At 45.7% G+C, this 19,249-nt stretch overlaps 1 protein-coding gene across 1 annotated transcript in view; it reads left to right on the top strand.

Annotated features, from left to right (window-relative positions):
• The window catches only part of dnah2 (dynein, axonemal, heavy chain 2), a 95,305-nt gene that overhangs the window by 2,651 nt on the left and 73,405 nt on the right, over positions 1 to 19,249 (top strand). Inside the window, exons 2-12 of the mRNA XM_072717204.1 lie at positions 3,563 to 3,746; positions 5,420 to 5,505; positions 5,982 to 6,152; positions 7,242 to 7,470; positions 8,926 to 9,036; positions 9,247 to 9,485; positions 10,855 to 11,046; positions 12,849 to 13,006; positions 16,571 to 16,658; positions 16,912 to 17,117; positions 17,778 to 17,907. Of these exons, the coding sequence (XP_072573305.1) occupies positions 3,587 to 3,746; positions 5,420 to 5,505; positions 5,982 to 6,152; positions 7,242 to 7,470; positions 8,926 to 9,036; positions 9,247 to 9,485; positions 10,855 to 11,046; positions 12,849 to 13,006; positions 16,571 to 16,658; positions 16,912 to 17,117; positions 17,778 to 17,907 (1,770 nt within the window). The 5' untranslated portion in view covers positions 3,563 to 3,586. The remainder of the gene's footprint in view (positions 1 to 3,562; positions 3,747 to 5,419; positions 5,506 to 5,981; positions 6,153 to 7,241; positions 7,471 to 8,925; positions 9,037 to 9,246; positions 9,486 to 10,854; positions 11,047 to 12,848; positions 13,007 to 16,570; positions 16,659 to 16,911; positions 17,118 to 17,777; positions 17,908 to 19,249) is intronic.

Raw genomic sequence — 19,249 nt, forward strand, 5'->3', positions numbered from 1 at the left:
CTCTTCTAATGGCTACTTCCAGCATGACAGTTCCACATGTCACAACGCAGAAGTCACAAACTGGTTTCATACAGAGCTCTCAAACTGTTCCTCAGTTACCTTCCCAGTCGCCGGATCTGGGTCTAGTACAACGCCTTTGGAATGTGGTAGAAAGGAAGATTGTGGTTGTATAGCTCTCCACAAATTGCATGACAGTCATGTGAGCATGGATCAGAAACTCAAAATAATGTTTCAGACATGTTGCGTTGAATTGGAACTGTTTTGAGAGCAAAGGAAGACCCTACCCAGTATTAGTATAGTGTTTGTAATAAAGTGCTCAGTGAGTGTAAATACTTTATACTGTATATACATAAATTATGTGTAACTCAGGGATTCTGTGCCCATGTCCAGAGGGCTGGTGGGTCAAATCCCATGGCTAGCAGAATAATAATATGATAAAGATTTTTTAAGGTGGGGGTTATAAAGAGAGGCCATGAGTCTCATGAGATATAGAGTGGCAAATCTCACCATCAGCTAATGGTATACTTTGAATTGCTGTGTTACATGGAGGGAGTAATCCTGCGTCTGATTATCTCTTGGAAGTCGGATATTCTGAGGTGTGTGACGTCACGTCCGACCAATCTCCCGTTTGAGCTACACATCTTGGAACATGGCTGCTTCCATGAACACGCTGTTGTGTGTTGTTGCTTTATATTTTAGTAAATTTGGAGTGAGATTCGTTTTCCGAGAGACAAACAAACAAGAAACATGAACTACTCAAACCACAATAAAAGCTTTATAAAATATTTTAGTTGATCCATAGCGATATTCTTTTTTTTGAGAGACAAACAAACTACAAAAAAACCAAAGACACTAACAAGTCTGGTAAAAATCTGATACTGCATGCTAGGGTACTGTTTACGGTCATGATATGGTATTCTCTAAATCGACCATATGCAATTACATTTTAATACGTTTAACAAAATAAACATTTTTAAACATTTATAAATAGAATTACTGTTGACTGTGTAAGCCGCCATGTTGCAATGACGTCACAGGGGAATCTCGGACAACAAAATTCTGTCTGACATCAACATCAGAAAGGAGGTGTGTTTCCGACGGGAAGTGATGTTTTTTGTGACGTTTTTATCTGAGTTCTGACTTGGAGAGAGATAATTGAACGCAGGATAATCATGGGGCCAATCAGTAGCCTCTTCTGTATATATTCATGACTATGGTGCTCTTGAACAAGGTCCTTAACCCCAACTACTCCAGGAATCATGGCCTCCCAGCATGTGGCCCTTCGTACCACATGTTTCCTGCTCATTTACGCTCTGGGCCAAGTAACCAAAGCCCAGTTTTGCCATTTGATTTCTATGGTGATGCATTTAAAACTGCCAGAAAGTTTCTGGTATTTTCCTGGGTTGACTCTGTGTCAAATACTGTGTGAATAACATTTTACTTCGGGGAAAAGGCTTGTGATTTAATGAATCAATACTCCTGTCTATAAAACTACCTGGAAATCAGAATGTGCACATGTGGTGAGAGTATCACAGTACTAGTAAAAAGTTTGACATACCCGTTCATAGGTTTCTTTTCTACATTGTAGAACAATACTGAAGACATCTAAACTATGAAATAACACATATAGAATTATGTGGTAAACAAAAAAGTATTAAAAAAACAAAAAGTTTTATATTTTAGATTAACCAGTTGCACTGAACTTTGAATGTATTTTGAAGTATAGTTGCAAAAACAATCAAACACTGATGAAACTGGCTCTCATGAGGACCTACTACTTCGTAGACCGTATCCGTCGAAGGATGCAGCCCCTGGATGTGCACACAACCCAAGACTTACCTCTGCTGCAGGGGATAAGTTCATTGGAGTCTCAGAAATTGCCAACTAACAATAACTCAGATTAGAGCCTACATGAATGCTTCACAGAGTTGAAGGATCTCAACATCAACTGTTCAGAGGAGACTGCATGAAGCAGACCTCCATGGTCGAATGCTGCAAAGAAACCACTACTGAGAAAGGCTGATAAGAAAAAACAGACCAAGAGACACAAGGAATGGACATTATACCAGTTTAAATCTGTACTTCAGTGTGATGAGTCCAAATTTGAGATTTTGTTTTTAACTGTCTTGTCTTTTGTGAGACACAGAAAAGGGAAATGGATGGTATTTGCATGTGTGGTTCCCACCCTGAAGCATGGAGGAGGAGTTGTGATGGTGTGGGGGTGCTTTGCTGATGACACTGTTGACGATTTAGTCAAAGTTAAAGGCACCACTGAACCAACATCTCTACCACAACATTCTACAGTGACATGCCATCACATCTGGTTTGCAATTAGTGGGATCATCATTTGTTTTTCAACAGAATAATGACCCAAAACACACCTCCAGGCTATGTAAGGGCTATTTAACCAACAAGGAGAGTGAAAGAGTGCTACACCAGATTTCCTGGCCTCCACAATCACCCAACCTAAACCCAACTGAGATGGTTTGGGATGAGTTGGACTGCAGAATTTGAGAAAAGCAGCCAACAATTGCTCAACATATATGGACTTTTGGAAAACCATTCTAGGTGACTACCCCATCAAACTGGTTGACAGACAGCTAAGAGTATGCAATGCTGTCATCAAAGCAAAAGGTGGTTACATTGAATCTAAAATATGACATTTTGCTTTATTTACACTTTTTTGCATACTAGATAATTCCATATGTGTTATTTCATAGTTTTGATACCTTCAGCATCTTTCTACAATTTAGAAAAGAATAAAAATAAAGAGAAACCACTGAACAGTTTCTGTGCATATACATTATATGGACAGAAGTACTGGGACACCTGACCATTACATCTACAGGAACTTTTATGAAATCCCATTCTAAATCCATAGACATCAATATGGTCCATAAAGACATGGTTGGATAAGTTTGGTGTGGAAGAACCTGACTGACCTGCACAGAGCCTTGACCCCAACCCCACGGAACATCTTTGCAATGAACTAGAATGGAGATTGTGAGCCATGCCTTCACGTCCAAGATCAGTGCCTGTCCTCACAAATGCTCTTCTAGATGAATGTGCAAAAATTCCCACAAACATACTCCTAAATCTTATGGAATGCCCTCCCAGAAGAGTGGCAGCTGTTATGGCTACAAAGGGGGGAGCAACTCCATATTGATTCCTATGGATTTAGTATGGTATGTCATAAAGGTTTCTGTAGGTGTAATTCCCAGGTGTCCTAATACCTTTGTCAATATAGTTTATGTCCCCCTAGATCATAACTGATCCAAACCTCCACTTAAGTATGATGTAGCATTAGTTAGTCTCATTGCGTAAACATGATCCATTTGCTCATGGTTACTGCCTATGTCTTAAAACTGGTATAGGAGGTAGCTTGCATCCATTGCAAAACAAAAGATTGGTTTTCAGGCACTGAAGGGGACAGGGAGCTGGGGCCTCATTTGTGGCTTGGTTGTGCCTTATATATGTCAGCGGTGTGCAGGTCAGAAGTCTCCTCTGGCTAAACCTGGGAAATGTTTAGCCCCAGTGTCTAACTTCTCCTCTTATTGTTCAGCTGGTGTGAGAGGAGAGCAGCATCATGATGGCAGATGCTGAGACAGCACATGGCACACACTCTCCAGCAGTGCAGTCCAGGCAGTCTGCCTCATCAAAAAGTCCCTCCCCCAAGGCGAGGTGCAGCGACGCTCCTGTGGACGAAAGCGGACCCTGGCCAGAGGGGAAGCAGAGGCAGACTGAAGGTGATGAGTGGGTGTAGCTGCCCTGCACGTGTGGCACACTTATCCCCCTGCTCCTTCCTCAAAGTGCTGGTACATAAGTAGAGGAGTCCTCTGGAAATCTGCAGCACCCTGGCCTTGCTTCCATCCCTGGTCTTAATTTCTGAATTGGGATCACTGATTGGATGCATCCTTGAGCTGCCTGTTGTTTCAGGGGTCAATCAATTGCTGATTGGATAAGTGTCTCTGAAGTCCTCAGCCTTTGGCACTAACAGGGATGCTTTCCAATGGCTGGCCCTAAAATTGAACCAGACTGCTAGCTTCTAAATGACAGACATGAATGGTTGTAAATAATGTATAATACATTAATACAATAATAATACATTTGTCCTTATTCCAACCTTGTCCAACCCTATTTCCAAAAAAGTTGGGATGCTGTGTAAGATGTAAATAAAAATAGAATGCAATGATGTGCCAATCATATGAAACCATATTTCATTGAAAATAGAACAAAGGCAACATATCAAATGATGAAACTGAGAAATTTGATTATTTTATCACAAATACACAATATTGCCAAAAGTATTGGGACACCTGCCTTTACACACACATGAACTTTAATGACATCCCATTCTTAAAACATAGACTTTAATATGGAGTTGGCCCATCCTTTGCAGCTATAACAGCTTCAACTCTTCTGGGAAGGTTGTCCACAAGGTTTAGGAGTGTGATTATGGGAATTTTTGACCATTCTTCCAGGAGAGCATTTGTGAGGTCAAGTTCCTTCACACCAGACTCACTCATCCATGTCCTTATGGACCTTGCATTGTGCACTGGTGCACAGTCATGTTGGAACAGGAAGGGGCCGTCCCCAAACTGTTCCCACAAAGTTGGGAGCAAGAAACTGTCCAAAGTGGCAGCATTCAGAGTTCCTTCCACTGGAACAAAGGGGCCAAGCCCAACGTCTGAAAAACCCCACACCATAATCCCCCCTCCACCAAATTGTACACTTGGTATTATGCAGTCAGGCAAGAACTGTTCTGGCAACTGCCAAAGCTAGACTTGTCCATCGGATTTCCAGATAGATAAGCATGATTCGTCACTCCAGAGAACACGTCTTCACTGCTGTAGAGTCCAGTGGCGGCGTGCTTTACACCACTGCATCTGATGCTTTGCATTGCACTTAGTGATCGTAGGCTTGGATGTAGCTGCTCGGCCATGGAAACCCATTTCATGAAGTTCTGTACTCACTGTTTTTGAGCTTCTCTGAATGCCGCATGAAGCTTGGGGGTCTGTAGCTATTGACTTTGCAGACAGTTGGCGACTTCTGCACACTGTGCGCCTCAGCATGCGTTGTCCCCACTCTGTGATTTTACATGGCAGTTGCTGTTGTTCCCAACAGGCTTACCACTGTGTTACACCAGCTCTACCTTTAATTAACAACTGTAAATCATTGCTTTGTGTTATTTACATTTTACACAGCATCCCAACTTTTTTGGAATTGGGGTTGTAAAAACAGGAAATTAACACACTAATTCAGGTGTTTTTTTTTTCCAAGTTTTCATTTGTCTGTTGCTCTTGGAAAGTGGGGAGATGATGAAAGGTCAAGGGATGCCAATATCCGGTGGACAGAAAGTAGATATATTCCTCGTCATCTCTGTCGGGTTAAGGGATTGCTGGTGTTGATGGTGTTACAGGCTGTCGTCTTCCTGTGGCAGAGGGAGATGTAGAAACGAGCTCGCAGTGGATGTCTGGCCAGAATGGCAAGGGAGATGACAGCCTGGTAAAGTTTTTCTTGATTTGTGAGCTTTTACTCAAAATGGTCAAATAACAATAGCTAGTCTTACATTGTAAGAATGTGTGTTCGCGATCTCCTTTACCTTCACCTTAATGACTGAGTGCCACTGCCCAGTTATGAGTGACATTTAAGAAAAGTTAATTCTGAACAGAATCACTTAATAATGACCCAGGTAAACAATGTCTGAGTTGTTTTAATAGATGCTCCTATAATTTTGATGGCCCTCTTAGGATTTCTTACAGCATTAACATGTCTGTGATCTTAATCACTACTAAGGACATTGAATGTTCCACTGATGTATTATTCTTGTTTTCTAGGACCCAAGTGAGTTAAATGTGATCTAATGAAAGCCACACCCATTTATAAATTGTGATAATGACGTGGCTCTCTGTCTGCTGTGTCTGGGGTGTGATCATGATGATGGTGACCTGACACCCCCTTTCTGTTCGGCCTTGCCCCAGCGAGACCTCTTTAAGAGGCGGGTGGCTCTAAGTGGTGTGACATATGCCTCCTGGACTGAAAGCAACAACAGGGTCCTGGACAGCTTCATCATGAACACCTCCATCCAGACCCTCATCGTGTACCTGGACCCCTTTGCTGGGCTTCAGCTAGACTTCAGGGTCCCATCACAGGTACCACCTGGACCTTAGCTCATCCACTGAGATCTCATTAAACCCAATGGTGACTGAAAGTCTACAGTGATCCTGCCAACCATATCTTCAAAGACTCAATAATTTCAACACTACTTACACTAGAGTTACATCACACAAGTTTTCATCTTAAAGTTGTAAGCATTTTCTTTTATCAAAAGTCAAATGCTGTTTTCTCCATATCAAAATATTCATTAGACTTGTTGTCAGTTACATCCATCCACCTTCCAACTGCTGATCTTAGTTATGTGGACTTTAGGGGGGGGGGGGTGCTAGAGCCAGGTAGCACAGTGCACAAGGCAGGGGTACACTATAGATGGGATGCCAATCCATCACAGGCCACTCACATATACAGGGCAATTTGGAGACGCCATTTAGCCTAGCTGCATGTCTTTGGACTGTGGGAGAAAAATCAGAGTAACTAGAGGAATGCAGTGCAGCACAGGGAGAGCATGCAGTCTGCCTACCCACAGTGTGAGATTTCAAACCCCCAGGCCTGGAGGTGTGAGGCAGCTGGACTACACACTGAGCCACTGTGCCGGCCTTATTAACTTTACAGTATTTGTTATTAATTGATTATCTCAGAAGCACACCTGCAGAGCCCTTTAATGGTCTCAAACAGCCTCATACCGTCTCAAAAATTTTATCCCCATGACTGGAGCAAGTCAACAGGAATTCGCTCCATGGGGAGATCTCGCGTTTAGCTACCGGCTCCTTCCAGCATGGCTGGCCAACGAGCATTACCGGGGATCTATTGTGCCAGCTGCCACCAGACACCACAGTGCCTCTCGTCGATGTGCCCGCTCTCACCCCTCCATAACACATGCCAGGACAATATCTAAAAAAGGATGATGACACCCCAGCATGTAGCACTATGTACATCAATGAATATCTATCTATCTATCTATCTATCTATCTATCTATCTATCTATCTATCTATCTGCCTGTCATATTATCACAGAAAACTTCCATTGTACATTTCTTAACCCCCTGCAGCTGTTTCCCATGGTCTTTACCCCTCCCTCACCTGCACTCCCTCTCCTCCTCTCTTCCCCCATTTGTATGCCTCAGACGGTGGAGCAGCTAGCTTACTTCATCCGGCTGGACAGGGAGCCCATCGCCGCAGAGACCTTCGAGAATGCCATGCAGTTCGGCGCGGTGCGCGGGGGCGATGTGGAAAGCCTGCTGCGCCTCATGAGTGGGGTGTACGCCCCCCTGGTCACCCTCCGCACCGCCTTGCCCCAGAGCATCAAGAACAACTTGTCAATGCACATGGAACGCTTCCTCATGCACCTCACAGGTCTCAGCCACATAACTCAGCGCCCCCTTCTGGTGCCTCTTTACACACCCCCATGTGTGTATATGACTTCTCTGATGCAGAGCATTCTGCTCCCTTCCCCCAGTATCTGTGATTTTTTTCCCCCCTTTATTTCACTTCTTTCGTCCAACAAAATAACTGTTATGAAGCAGGCAGCCAGTGCCTCTGTGTATCTGCACACCGGCATCCTCTGCTGAACGACGCCCCTTATAAAACTGTCTCCTGGCCATTCTATAATCTCTCCACACCTCATTCCATCATGATCTCTGCTGACTTCCTGCTTCTATATTAGACTTCTTTCGTCATCAATTTTTGGTGAATATTATTGATTGTATTTTAATCCTCTGTCATCAAATCTGCCAGCTATATCTGCCTCTAGTGAAGTCGTGATATATCTGCGAAAGGGTCACAGGCAGATTAGTGATATATCGGAGGAGATGAAGGCAGAATGCCTGAAGAGCTAAACACATGAGCTCGTTTATTGCTGGAGTGCTATGTATGCAATTTGCTATATTTAAATATAACACAATTAAAAGGCACCGCATACACTGTGAGTTTAGAGCTTATCATCAGTCATGGAGCTCTTACTGGTCTAGGGCCCGGGGTTTAAATATGTTTATTAGTTGGTTCTGGTTTTAATTCTTATGGAGTTTTACCCTTGAGTATGGTACTTAACTGCATTACTGAAATACTTTTCTTTTAATGCACATTTACACCTGAGGATGCAGATAACCTCCCTGTTTCCGGTAAATCATACACAGCATTTCTGAAGTTGTTGCAGAAGATGTGTCCCTTTCCAAATGGCATCAGGTTTGAACCCACAACCTTTTGCCCATAGACCCAGATCATTGGCAAGTACCCAGTCACACGCATTTGACTTAACCTGTAGCCTGTGGCCTTTCAGTCCGAGCGGCTGTAGCTGGGCACGTGTGGGGGTGGGAGGAGAGACTGAAACGCAGCCACTGTGGGCAAGCTGCCGGGGCTGCGTGTTTGTGCAGGGAGGCAGCTAAATGCGACACAGGCCGACAGGCTCGTAAACAGGCAGTAAGCGTTAGCAAATATACTGCCGTCAACAAATAGAAGCTACAGCTGACAAAATCCAGGCCAGCTCTGCGTTTTGGCAGCTTGTGAAGACTACAAATCAAACTTGGATACCATTCAGATTGTGCTGATGTTCTGGGTGACGCAGACCTAAATGATTTAGTGCGTTTAGTAACCCATTACCGTATTATGTGGAATCTGATCACAATAATAACAACACTAATGGAATGATGCAGCCTTGTCCTTGTCAATCTGGACATGAAGTAGTGAAGTAGGATAGTAATGTAGTACTGGGGACGGCGCTCTGGTGCCTGTACTGGTTTGGTGCTTGGAGGGTGGGCCACGCAGGGGCCTGGCTTTCCCCAGGCACTCACATGCTGTCTCGCTCCACCGCAGATGCCAGGTTCAAGCTGGAGGGGCACACGGCACTGTACATCCCCACTGAGGCCCTGCGCTTCAGCCCCCAGGTCGCCGCAAAGGACAGGGAGCTGGTGCAGAGGCTGGAGAGTAAGAGAGCCGTGTGGATCCCACACTCCCTCCGGCGAGGAATCCTCTCATGCTCATTGTTTGTTATGCACCCAGGGCTTCCGGACGTCTGCCGGGGGGCATTGTCTTCACCTTGTGGGAAGACCTGTGCTGTGTGGACATGTTTCTTTTCTTACTGTCCCTCTTTTCCGTCACTTTAGTTTCATTGTCCCCCCGTATGCTCCCCCCCAGTGGTGATGATTCACTGGACACGGCAGATAAAGGAGGCTCTGAGCGCCCAGGAGATGGTGGAGATAGGGGGCAGCTCAGGCCCCCTGGAGGAGATCGCCTTCTGGAAGAGCCGCTGCGCCGACCTGTCGGGCATCAGTCAACAGCTGCAGAAGAGCGGCGTGCGCCACGTCCAGACCACGCTGCAGCTTTCCAAGTCCTCCTACGTGCCTCCCTTTATCAAGCTCGCCAAACAAATCGAGGTGCCTGAGCTGCTGGGGGGATTAGTGACTGTAGGAGCAGGCAGGGCAGGCAGGGCAGGCAGGGCAGGGGAGCTTTTACTTGGCAGCTGACCATTTTACCACCTGCCACTTGAAAGAAAAAAAAAAAAACATGCTTTTATGGTGTTAGTTGGTTTCGCTAGAAGGCTGCTTGTCAGGACCCAGATGACATTTGACCCGAAAATTGCTTTGCTGCCATGCCAGGGAGCTAAGTGCTAATTAGAAGTGCAACTCACATGCCTTTGACAGGACAACAAAGGCACTTCATATACTGTAGTAGCTGGCTGAGGAACGCTGGCTGATGGAAACCCTCCGTCTTTGTGCTGAACAGTATCAATCTATTCCACTGCTGTGGGATAGCAGATTATAATTCATGAGCAACTGATTCATAGTAAGGGCTGGTATGCAACTTTTTGGGTGGCAGGTGGTTTCTGGAAAACATTGAAGTAATATCACTTGATTTATAAATATTTTCATTTTGCGATCTTTAGTGAAAAAGCAAGCATGGGTGTTTCATACAGACTGATGGCCTTCAGTCAGGTGTGTAGGGAGGTCAGGGTGATGTCATCCAGGCCAGGAAGTGAGGTGGCTGGCTGCTCCTGTCCCGTTCACTGGGATACAGATCTGCTTAGCATGTGCGTTTATTGTAGGATCTGGGCAGATCACAGCATAATTAAGATGGAGAGGATGCTTTCGTCTGTTGATGCACATACTGGGAGACGGACATTTGTGCTTCCTTATCTCGCCCGACGACATAAAGCTGGCACTGCTGCTGAGCTGGCAATCTCCGTTCATTTAAGCGCCTCTTTGTCGCCTTCATGCTGCCGTGCTCGTCACGACGGAAAGTCTGCCGTTTATTATTTAACGCCATGACCAGACTCGTGTTTATTAATACCGGCTGTCTGTTTTGTTCAGTTCCTGAGCTATTTCATGTCATCGTGTGCTCAGTCTCCTGTAAAATGACATAGATAAGCATGTTTATGTCCCTCTTTGCAGTGTGTTATGCTCTTGCCACATTTGTGTGCTCTGTCTCACTATTTCCATTCCAGTTGTCTGTGTTTGCTGGTTTGTGTTTCAGGGCATTGGTATCTTTTTCTGGGTAGAAAATAGCATTTTTATAGACGTAATGCTGTTCTACTCTGCTGCTTCTGGGTAAATATCGATATATTTCGGTATAAATAACCCTATCCTGCTGTGTGTGTCTAACTAAGCATCCAGATTTGAGTGTCTTGTTTATGAGTATGTCTCTGCGTGTCTGAGTGCGGCTTCTCCATGTGCTTTTGTCTGAGCGTGAGTCTGACTGAGTGCTCCTTCTGTGTGTGTGTGTGTGTGTGTGTGTGTGTGTGCTCAGGATGGATCCCAGCAGGCCCAGTCCAACCTGTCCTTCCTGTCGCTGCTCGGCGGGCCCTGTGAGGAGCTCTCCCAGCTAAAGCCTCGCGAGGTGCCCCCCAGACTAACTCCCTTGATCCAGCTGATCCGCATCATCTGGATGAACTCGCCACACTACAACACGAGCGAGAGGATCACAGCTCTTTTCCGCAAGGTCACTCCCGCCGCACACAAAGGGCCAAGCCCCCTCTCTCTGTCCGCTACCCCCCTCACCCCTGTGGCCTCCCTGTCTTCCTCCATGCCGTGTTCTCGTGCTGCCGTGGTCAGTGAGAGCATTTAACCTCTGTTCATTACAGCCTGACCTCCTGGCACTGTGACCAGCGCCGGCTTTCTCTGTTTTTCATGTTTGTTGCTTTCCTGGCACTTCAGGGCTGTTGTTATGTCCAGCAGACACTCACATGTACAGCAGGAACACTTGTGAGTGAGCCGGTAAGCCTGTGGGCACTAATGATGCTGCCGCAAAAGAACTGTGTGTTCTGCATCAAAGCTCTCAGAAAGACTGCACAGTTACAAGCGACATTACTGTCAAAATATTTTGCAGTTGTATGGAGGTTTTCACCACCCCACTATTCTGGATCTGAAAATTCTCTAAATGTGTTTTTAGTGTTTACATTTGGTGTTTCATATTGTCTACTGGGTTTTCAGAGACAGCCGAGTGTCCCTTGTAGATAGTCCCCTTGTGACACACGGAACACGACGTATTAGGGCTAGATTGGCCCACTCTTATTGGCTGGGGGAGATGCTCATCTCCAGGGTGCCCCTCTTCTCTCCATAACTGGAGTCAGCTCTGAGGAACATGCAAAGTTAGTTTTTGTGTTGAATGTAAACAAGTCTGGCTGATTTGAAGCGCCATGTACATGAAAAGTACTTCGGTAACTAAGCAATGCGCTGCCTAACTGGGTGTAAAATGTGCACTGGATCTCCAGTGACCTGGATTCCTGTTCTTTCTTTATTGGAAGTCCCTTGTATAACATCATTTTAAGTTGCAAAGTTTGATGCATGGCTAACAGGGGAGAGTATTTTCCTTTGACTTCTCGACTCGGAAGGCATTCGGCATCCATCCTGTAGCATTAAACCCCAGCGTCTTTTCATTCAGGGCTCCAGGAGTTCAAGCAGAACAGCCTTTCATAATTTGGTTTCCGCCGCGAGATTTGCCGATAATTTCTAATCAAAGGCTGCCGAGCGGCGGCAGCGGCAGTCGAATGCCACTCTCTCCTGCTCCCCCCTGGGCTCCCTCGCTTTATTTGTTTTGGCTCGTTTTTTTTTTTTATGCCGGAGAATCCAACGTCTGCTTTAATATCGTTTTTTTAATCACGCGACGCTTTAGGGCACCCAGTTGCTCTGGTGTTCCGGCCTAATTCAAAGCAAAAATGCTGAAATAACAGCCATAGCAATAAACTTAATAATCGTTATTACTGATATTATCGTCATCAGATCACTCGTGCCGTGCGCCGCGGTACTCCCGCTCGACCGCCCCATCTCTTTCCGCCTCATCTCAGACGTTTAACTCCATTTGTTATGTCTCTCAGACTGGGGTACGGCTTTTTTTTTTTACCTCCTCCGCCTCCGCAAAAAAGGTTGATTGAATCCTATTTATAAGGCATGACGAAAAAGTTGATGCGTGGGAAAGTGGCTGATTATAAAGTGGCCCAAATCCCTCGAGAGCTTCAGGAATATCCTTGTTTTATGCTTTTATAAAATGTACTTTCTGTGCTATGTTGTTGTGTGCCTCCTGCTGAAATCAGGGATTTTCATCATTTTTAAATTAATTCTATTTCCCCTATTTTTTCCTAATTGCAAGTAAAATCTGCTTGGCTTTGGAATGAACATTATATTTATGTGCCTGTCCCCAGTTATCCCATGTTTGCATTATCGAAATTCGTAATTTGCCTGGCCCCTCGTCCATGGCAGAATGATGTGGCTGATGCTGGGCTCTGTTTCCTGCCATCTCCTCAGGTGAGCAATGAGATCATCCGTCTGTGCTGCCAGCAGATCTCCCTGGACCACATCTTTGAGGGCTGTGTGCTATCCAGCAAACAAATCCTCAACGACAGCATCCAGTGCTGCCTGGCCTGGAAAGACCACTACCTCTGTAATTCCAAAATCCATCACAAGTAAGCTTCTTTTGCCAAGAGGCGGGAGAACTCTGAATGTGATCTGTTTACTGTATATTACTGTCCAGTGCCCTCACCATCTCTAACTGAGACCTCCTTACTGTATATTACTGTCCAGTGCCCTCACCATCTCTAACTGAGACCTCCTTACTGTATATTACTGTCCAGTGCCCTCACCATCTCTAACTGAGACCTCCTTACTGTATATTACTGTCCAGTGCCCTCACCATCTCTAACTGAGACCTCCTTACTGTATATTACTGTCCAGTGCCCTCACCATCTCTAACTGAGACCTCCTTACTGTATATTACTGTCCAGTGCCCTCACCATCTCTAACTGAGACCTCCTTACTGTATATTACTGTCCAGTGCCCTCACCATCTCTAACTGAGACCTCCTTACTGTATATTACTGTCCAGTGCCCTCACCATCTCTAACTGAGACCTCCTTACTGTATATTACTGTCCAGTGCCCTCACCATCTCTAACTGAGACCTCCTTACTGTATATTACTGTCCAGTGCCCTCACCATCTCTAACTGAGACCTCCTTACTGTATATTACTGTCCAGTGCCCTCACCATCTCTAACTGAGACCTCCTTACTGTATATTACTGTCCAGTGCCCTCACCATCTCTAACTGAGACCTCCTTACTGTATATTACTGTCCAGTGCCCTCACCATCTCTAACTGAGACCTCCTTACTGTATATTACTGTCCAGTGCCCTCACCATCTCTAACTGAGACCTCCTTACTGTATATTACTGTCCAGTGCCCTCACCATCTCTAAATAAGATCTCTTTACTGTATATTACTGTCCAGTGCCCTCACCATCTATAAATGAGACCTCCTTACTGTATATTACTGTCCAGTGCCCTCACCATCTCTAACTGAGACCTCCTTACTGTATATTACTGTCCAGTGCCCTCACCATCTCTAACTGAGACCCCCTTACTGTATATTACTGTACAGTGCCCTCATCATCTCTAACTGGGACCCCCTTACTGTATATTACTGTACAGTGCCCTCACCATCTCTAACTGAGACCCCCTTACTGTATATTACTGTCCAGTGCCCTCACCATCTCTAACTGAGACCCCCTTACTGTATATTACTGTACAGTGCCCTCATCATCTCTAACTGGGACCCCCTTACTGTATATTACTTTCCAGTGCCCTCACCATCTCTAAATGAGACCTCCTTACTGTATATTACTTTCCAGTGCCCTCACCATCTCTAACTGAGACCCCCTTACTGTATATTACTGTACAGTGCCCTCACCATCTCTAACTGAGACCCCCTTACTGTATATTACTATCCAGTGCCCTCACCATCTATAAATGAGACCTCCTTACTGTATATTACTGTACAGTGCCCTCATCATCTATAAATGAGAGCTCCTTACTGTATATTACTATCCAGTGCCCTCACATCTATAAATGAGACCTCCTTACTGTATATTACTGTCCAGTGCCCTCACCATCTCTAAATAAGATCTCTTTACTGTATATTACTGTCCAGTGCTCTGCTCTTTCCTCTTCCTCCACCTGTATAAATGATGTGCATTGCGCTTTATGTAAGAATGGCAGTGCACTACAGCTGCTCATCACATGCACTGCACTGCAGCCCAGTTGGTCATCTCCATTTTCTAGCATGCATTGATCCACCCAATCCAATTAAGGGATGTTAAATTCATTCAAAGCTTGGGCAGAGGAAAGCTTGCCCCACTGTCCCTACTTCCTGACTGCCGCACACATGGTCACTGCAGATAACCCTATCCTTAAGCAAACACAAATGCATGCACACATGATACACACAACAATCCTGTACTGCCCATATTCACACTCCTCACAACTGTGCACAATACGCCACACCCATCTTGGGATATAATAGACAGCACTGACAGTGTTATTGATCACAGAGTCTGAGATCTGAGCATCTGGCTACCTAATAACACGCTGACATAGTTTCATTTTGGAGATATGTTTAAATATTTCACCAAGCTTCTCATTCACCTGTTATAAAGACTGTATCAGGATGAGCAGAAAAAGTAACAGAAGTCTGCAATATTTGTTCTCTGGTTATGATTATGAAGCATCCATTCATGCCTCCATATTTCAACCACTTATCCAGCACAGGGCACATACAAATCAAATGTATGGAATCACAGGAGATGGATATTGTTTTTCTCCAGAATCTACCAAGAGTAGAAGGAGTGCTCCGTTTGGTGTCTGCATATGCTGAGCTCAGCTGACAGGGCTCCTGCAGCTAGCAACCACACTTGAGATGCACAAACACACCTGAGATGAGCAGACGCGCAGACACACCTAAGACGAGTAGACACACAGACACAGCTGACACACCTGAGATGAGCAGATGCAGCATATGCACAGACACAGCAGACACCTGAGACAAGCAAATACAACACACCTGAGATGCACAGACACAGCACACACGCAGACATACACCTGAGACCAGCAAATGCGAGACACACCTGAGATTAGCAGTCACAGCAGACATGCAGACACAACAGAAGCACAGACACAGGAAACATACACCTGAAACGGGCAGACTTAGCAGACACATACCTGACATGAGCAAATACAGCAGTCACAAACGTGAGATGAGCAAACAGAGCAGTTGTACCTGAGAAGCGCAGACACAGCAGATGCATCTGAGACAAGCTCTGTGATTCTAAGGGGGTGAGGGACTTTCGACCTCCACAGTCCTCTCTCCTGCCTGTCCTCCTGGTCGCCTCTCTCTCTTGTCTTTCTCTCCCCCCTCCAATTCATCTTACCGTGGCCCTTTCTTGCTCTCCATCAATCTCGCCCCTCCCCTCGCCCTCCGTCCCTGTTGCCCCCACCCTTCTCAGGCACACACTTTATCTCTTTCTCCATGCGTTGAGCCAGCTGTTATTTAATTACAAAATTAATAGCATCGGATTTCACATCAAAGCCTTAAAAGAGCAGTGAGTCGCTCCTCCGGTCCTGACCACCAGGCTGATGAATGGCGCTTTATGTGAAACGTAACAGTATCCGCTGGGGCTGCCAATGTAGCTCCAGCCTTCACAGGTGTACCAGTCCCATAGAGTCAAGTCAGCATTTCACTGGTGTCCGGGTTGCTTCTTACAGCTCCTGCTTTTGCTGCTTTATTTTCTTGCTTCACATGTTAATGTATGTTATTTGTGTCAACTGTAATTTTATAGAACAATTATAGTGTTATGAAAGTGCCAGAAATGGTGGTTTAGGACTTAGCGATAAGGATCATTATATCTACCTTTATTTTGCTTGGCACTTTCATCCAAAACAACATACAATAAGGATCAGTGAGTAATCAGCCAGCACTCCTGGAGCAGCTGTGGATAGAGGCCTTGTTTATGAGCTCATTAGTAATATGATTATGCTGCCAGCCATGTGATTTAAACTCAGAACATTCTGGACCAGAGCATAGATCCCTAACCTGCTGAGCTCCCCATGCCCACTGATGGGGCAGCTCCCAGTTCAGCCAGTCATGTCATTACGATGACGGTTTGTCTATAAGGCATCTGTTTTCGCTGTTTCCTGGACAGGTACTCCAGTAAAGGCTGGGTCTTAGACCAGACCAGCATCTTCGCCCAGGTCGACGCCTTTGTGCAACGCTGCAAAGTCCTGCTGGAGGTGAGCCGTCCTCGTGAGCTTGGGCTACGTTTTGAGAGCTGAGCCTTTCTGCGCTAATGCATTGCAGAGATACTCGTGTCTTTGAGCAGCCCTGCACTCCACAGCACAGCTGATGGTAGTTAGCAAACACAATGCAGCCGCTTTGTTCATTGTCTTATTGCATATTTTTGAAAGCCGCCACGCTCTTGTTTGGCATGCTCTGTCCCCCCTCGCTCTCCGTGGCATCCTGGCCGTGCCCTCACCACTCCACCAGGTGTGCAGCTGCCAGCAGCAGTTTGCCCGGCGCCAGGAGGGTGCCCAACTCCCCGTGCCCTGCTTCGCGGGCCGCCAGGGATTCGAGCTGACACGCAGACTGCTGGAAATTGAGGCAGCCTTCGGCAGAAGCTTGCAGGCCCTTCGTGGCGCGGGCAAGGCCATCCTGGACATCAAGAACACATCTTGGCATGATGACCACAACCGGTTTGTGCCCCCCCCCCCCTCCTCCACAGGCACCAGGGAGCCAGTAATGATTTCACTTGCTGGGCAGAGGAATTACTGCACTTTATAGGAAACACATTAGCAAAGCCACTTAAACTTTAAACTTTAAATTTTACAATGCATGCATGATGGAGTTACCGAGGCACTGCTCTGTAGCTGTGCTTTGTGACTGTGAGGATTCTGTCTGGCTGGGACCTTCGGGGCTTCTGGCTCAGCGTAGCCTCCAGGTCAGCGATCGACAGCTTTTGAAATGGGCGATTTAACTCATTTAAATGAAGTAATGAAGATCCATAGGGAGCAGGACAGCTGATGTGGTTGGCTTCCCTGCTGGACAGATGCTGCCCACCTCTCAGTGGCCCAGAGGGGGAGGGGCAGAGCAGGGGGCTGGCAGTGTCTTTTTGATCTCCGTGATGGATTGGAGTCATGGGGGGTGGTGTGCTGAGACAGCTGAGCTTTTGTCTGTGTGTGTGTGTGTGTGTGTGTGTGTGTCTAAGGAGAACACTGTGCCTGCCCCACATTCCCGTCACCGTGTGTTTGGTTTAGCTATCCTGCTGCGCATGCCTTCTTCCAGCATGCGGCCATACCCTCTGTACACCCGCCACCTGCCTCCCGTGTATCCTGCCACTCTCCCTTCTTACACAGTTTCCGGGCAGCGGTGAAGGACCTTGAGGTGATGATGCAGGACCTGATCAACACGGGCTTCGAGACAGTCAGATCAGTAGAGGAAGGGGTCTGGCTGCTTGACGTGTTCCAGGACCTGGCTGACCGAGAGGTCTGACCCGATACACAACATGGCACACAACCTGCACAGTCTGCAGTCACTAACATAAGGCTTAGGGTTAGGGTGACCACTTGCATTTATTAGGGCATCTTTGTCATTCATATACAACCCCAATTCCAAAAAAAATTGAGACGTTGTATAAAATGTAAATAAAAACAGAATTCAATGATGTGCAAATTATATAAACCAATATTTAATTGAAAACAGAAGAGAGACAACATAGCAAATGTTGAAACTGAGAAGTTTTATTGTTTTATGGCAAATATATGCTCAATTTGAATTTGATGCCAGCAACACATTTCACACAAGTTGGGACAGGGGCAACAAAAGACTAGAAGAGTGTAATGCTAAAATATGACACCTGGTTGATTATCTCACAACTAATTAGGTTAATTGGCAACAGGTCAGCAAGATGATTGGGGATAAAAAGAGCCTTCCAGAGAGGCAGAGTCTCTGTGTAGTGCAGATAGGGAGAGATTCACCACTAGGTGAAAGACTGCATTGGGCAAATCATGCAGCTATTCAAGAACAATGTTCCTCAATTTAATATTGCAAAGAATTTGGAAATTTCATCATCATTCATCATTCATAAGTAATATCATTTCGAAGAAATCTCTGTACATAAGGAACAAGGCCAAAAACCAATACTGGATGACCATGATCTTCGGGTCCTCAGGCAGCACTGCATTAAAAACAGACACGATTCTATAGTGAGAATCACTGCATGGGCTCAGGAACACTTCCTAAAACCATTGTCTGAGCACAGTTTGTCGCGGCATCTAGAAATGCAGGATGAAACTCTACCACACAAAGAAGAAACCATATCTGAACATGATCCACAAACGCCGCCGACTTCTCCGGACCCGAACTCATTCTTTTTGGAAATCATGGACACCACGTCCTCTGGGATAAAGAGGAGAGGGACCATCCAGCTTGTTATCAGCGGACAGTTCAAAAGCCAGCATCCATGACGGTATGGGGGTGCATTAGTGCCCATGGCTTGGGTAGCTTGCACATCTGGGAAGGCACCATTAATGCTAAAGAATATATACAAGTTTTGGAGCAACATATGCTGCCATCTAAACATCTTTTTCAGAGAAGGCCTTGTATATTTCAGCAAGACAATGCCTAACTGCATTCTGCACATATTACAACAGCATGGCTCCATAGTAGAAGAGTCTGGGTGCTAGACTGGCCTGCCTGCAGTCCAGACCTGTCACCCACTGACATCATTTGGTGCATCATGAAACAAAAAATACGACAAAGGAGACCCTGAACTGCTGAGCAGTTGAAATCCTATATCAGGCAAGAATGGGACAACATTTCACTTTCG

Source organism: Paramormyrops kingsleyae, chromosome 10 (genome assembly GCF_048594095.1).
Source record: "Paramormyrops kingsleyae isolate MSU_618 chromosome 10, PKINGS_0.4, whole genome shotgun sequence".
Classification (NCBI taxonomy): domain Eukaryota; kingdom Metazoa; phylum Chordata; class Actinopteri; order Osteoglossiformes; family Mormyridae; genus Paramormyrops; species Paramormyrops kingsleyae.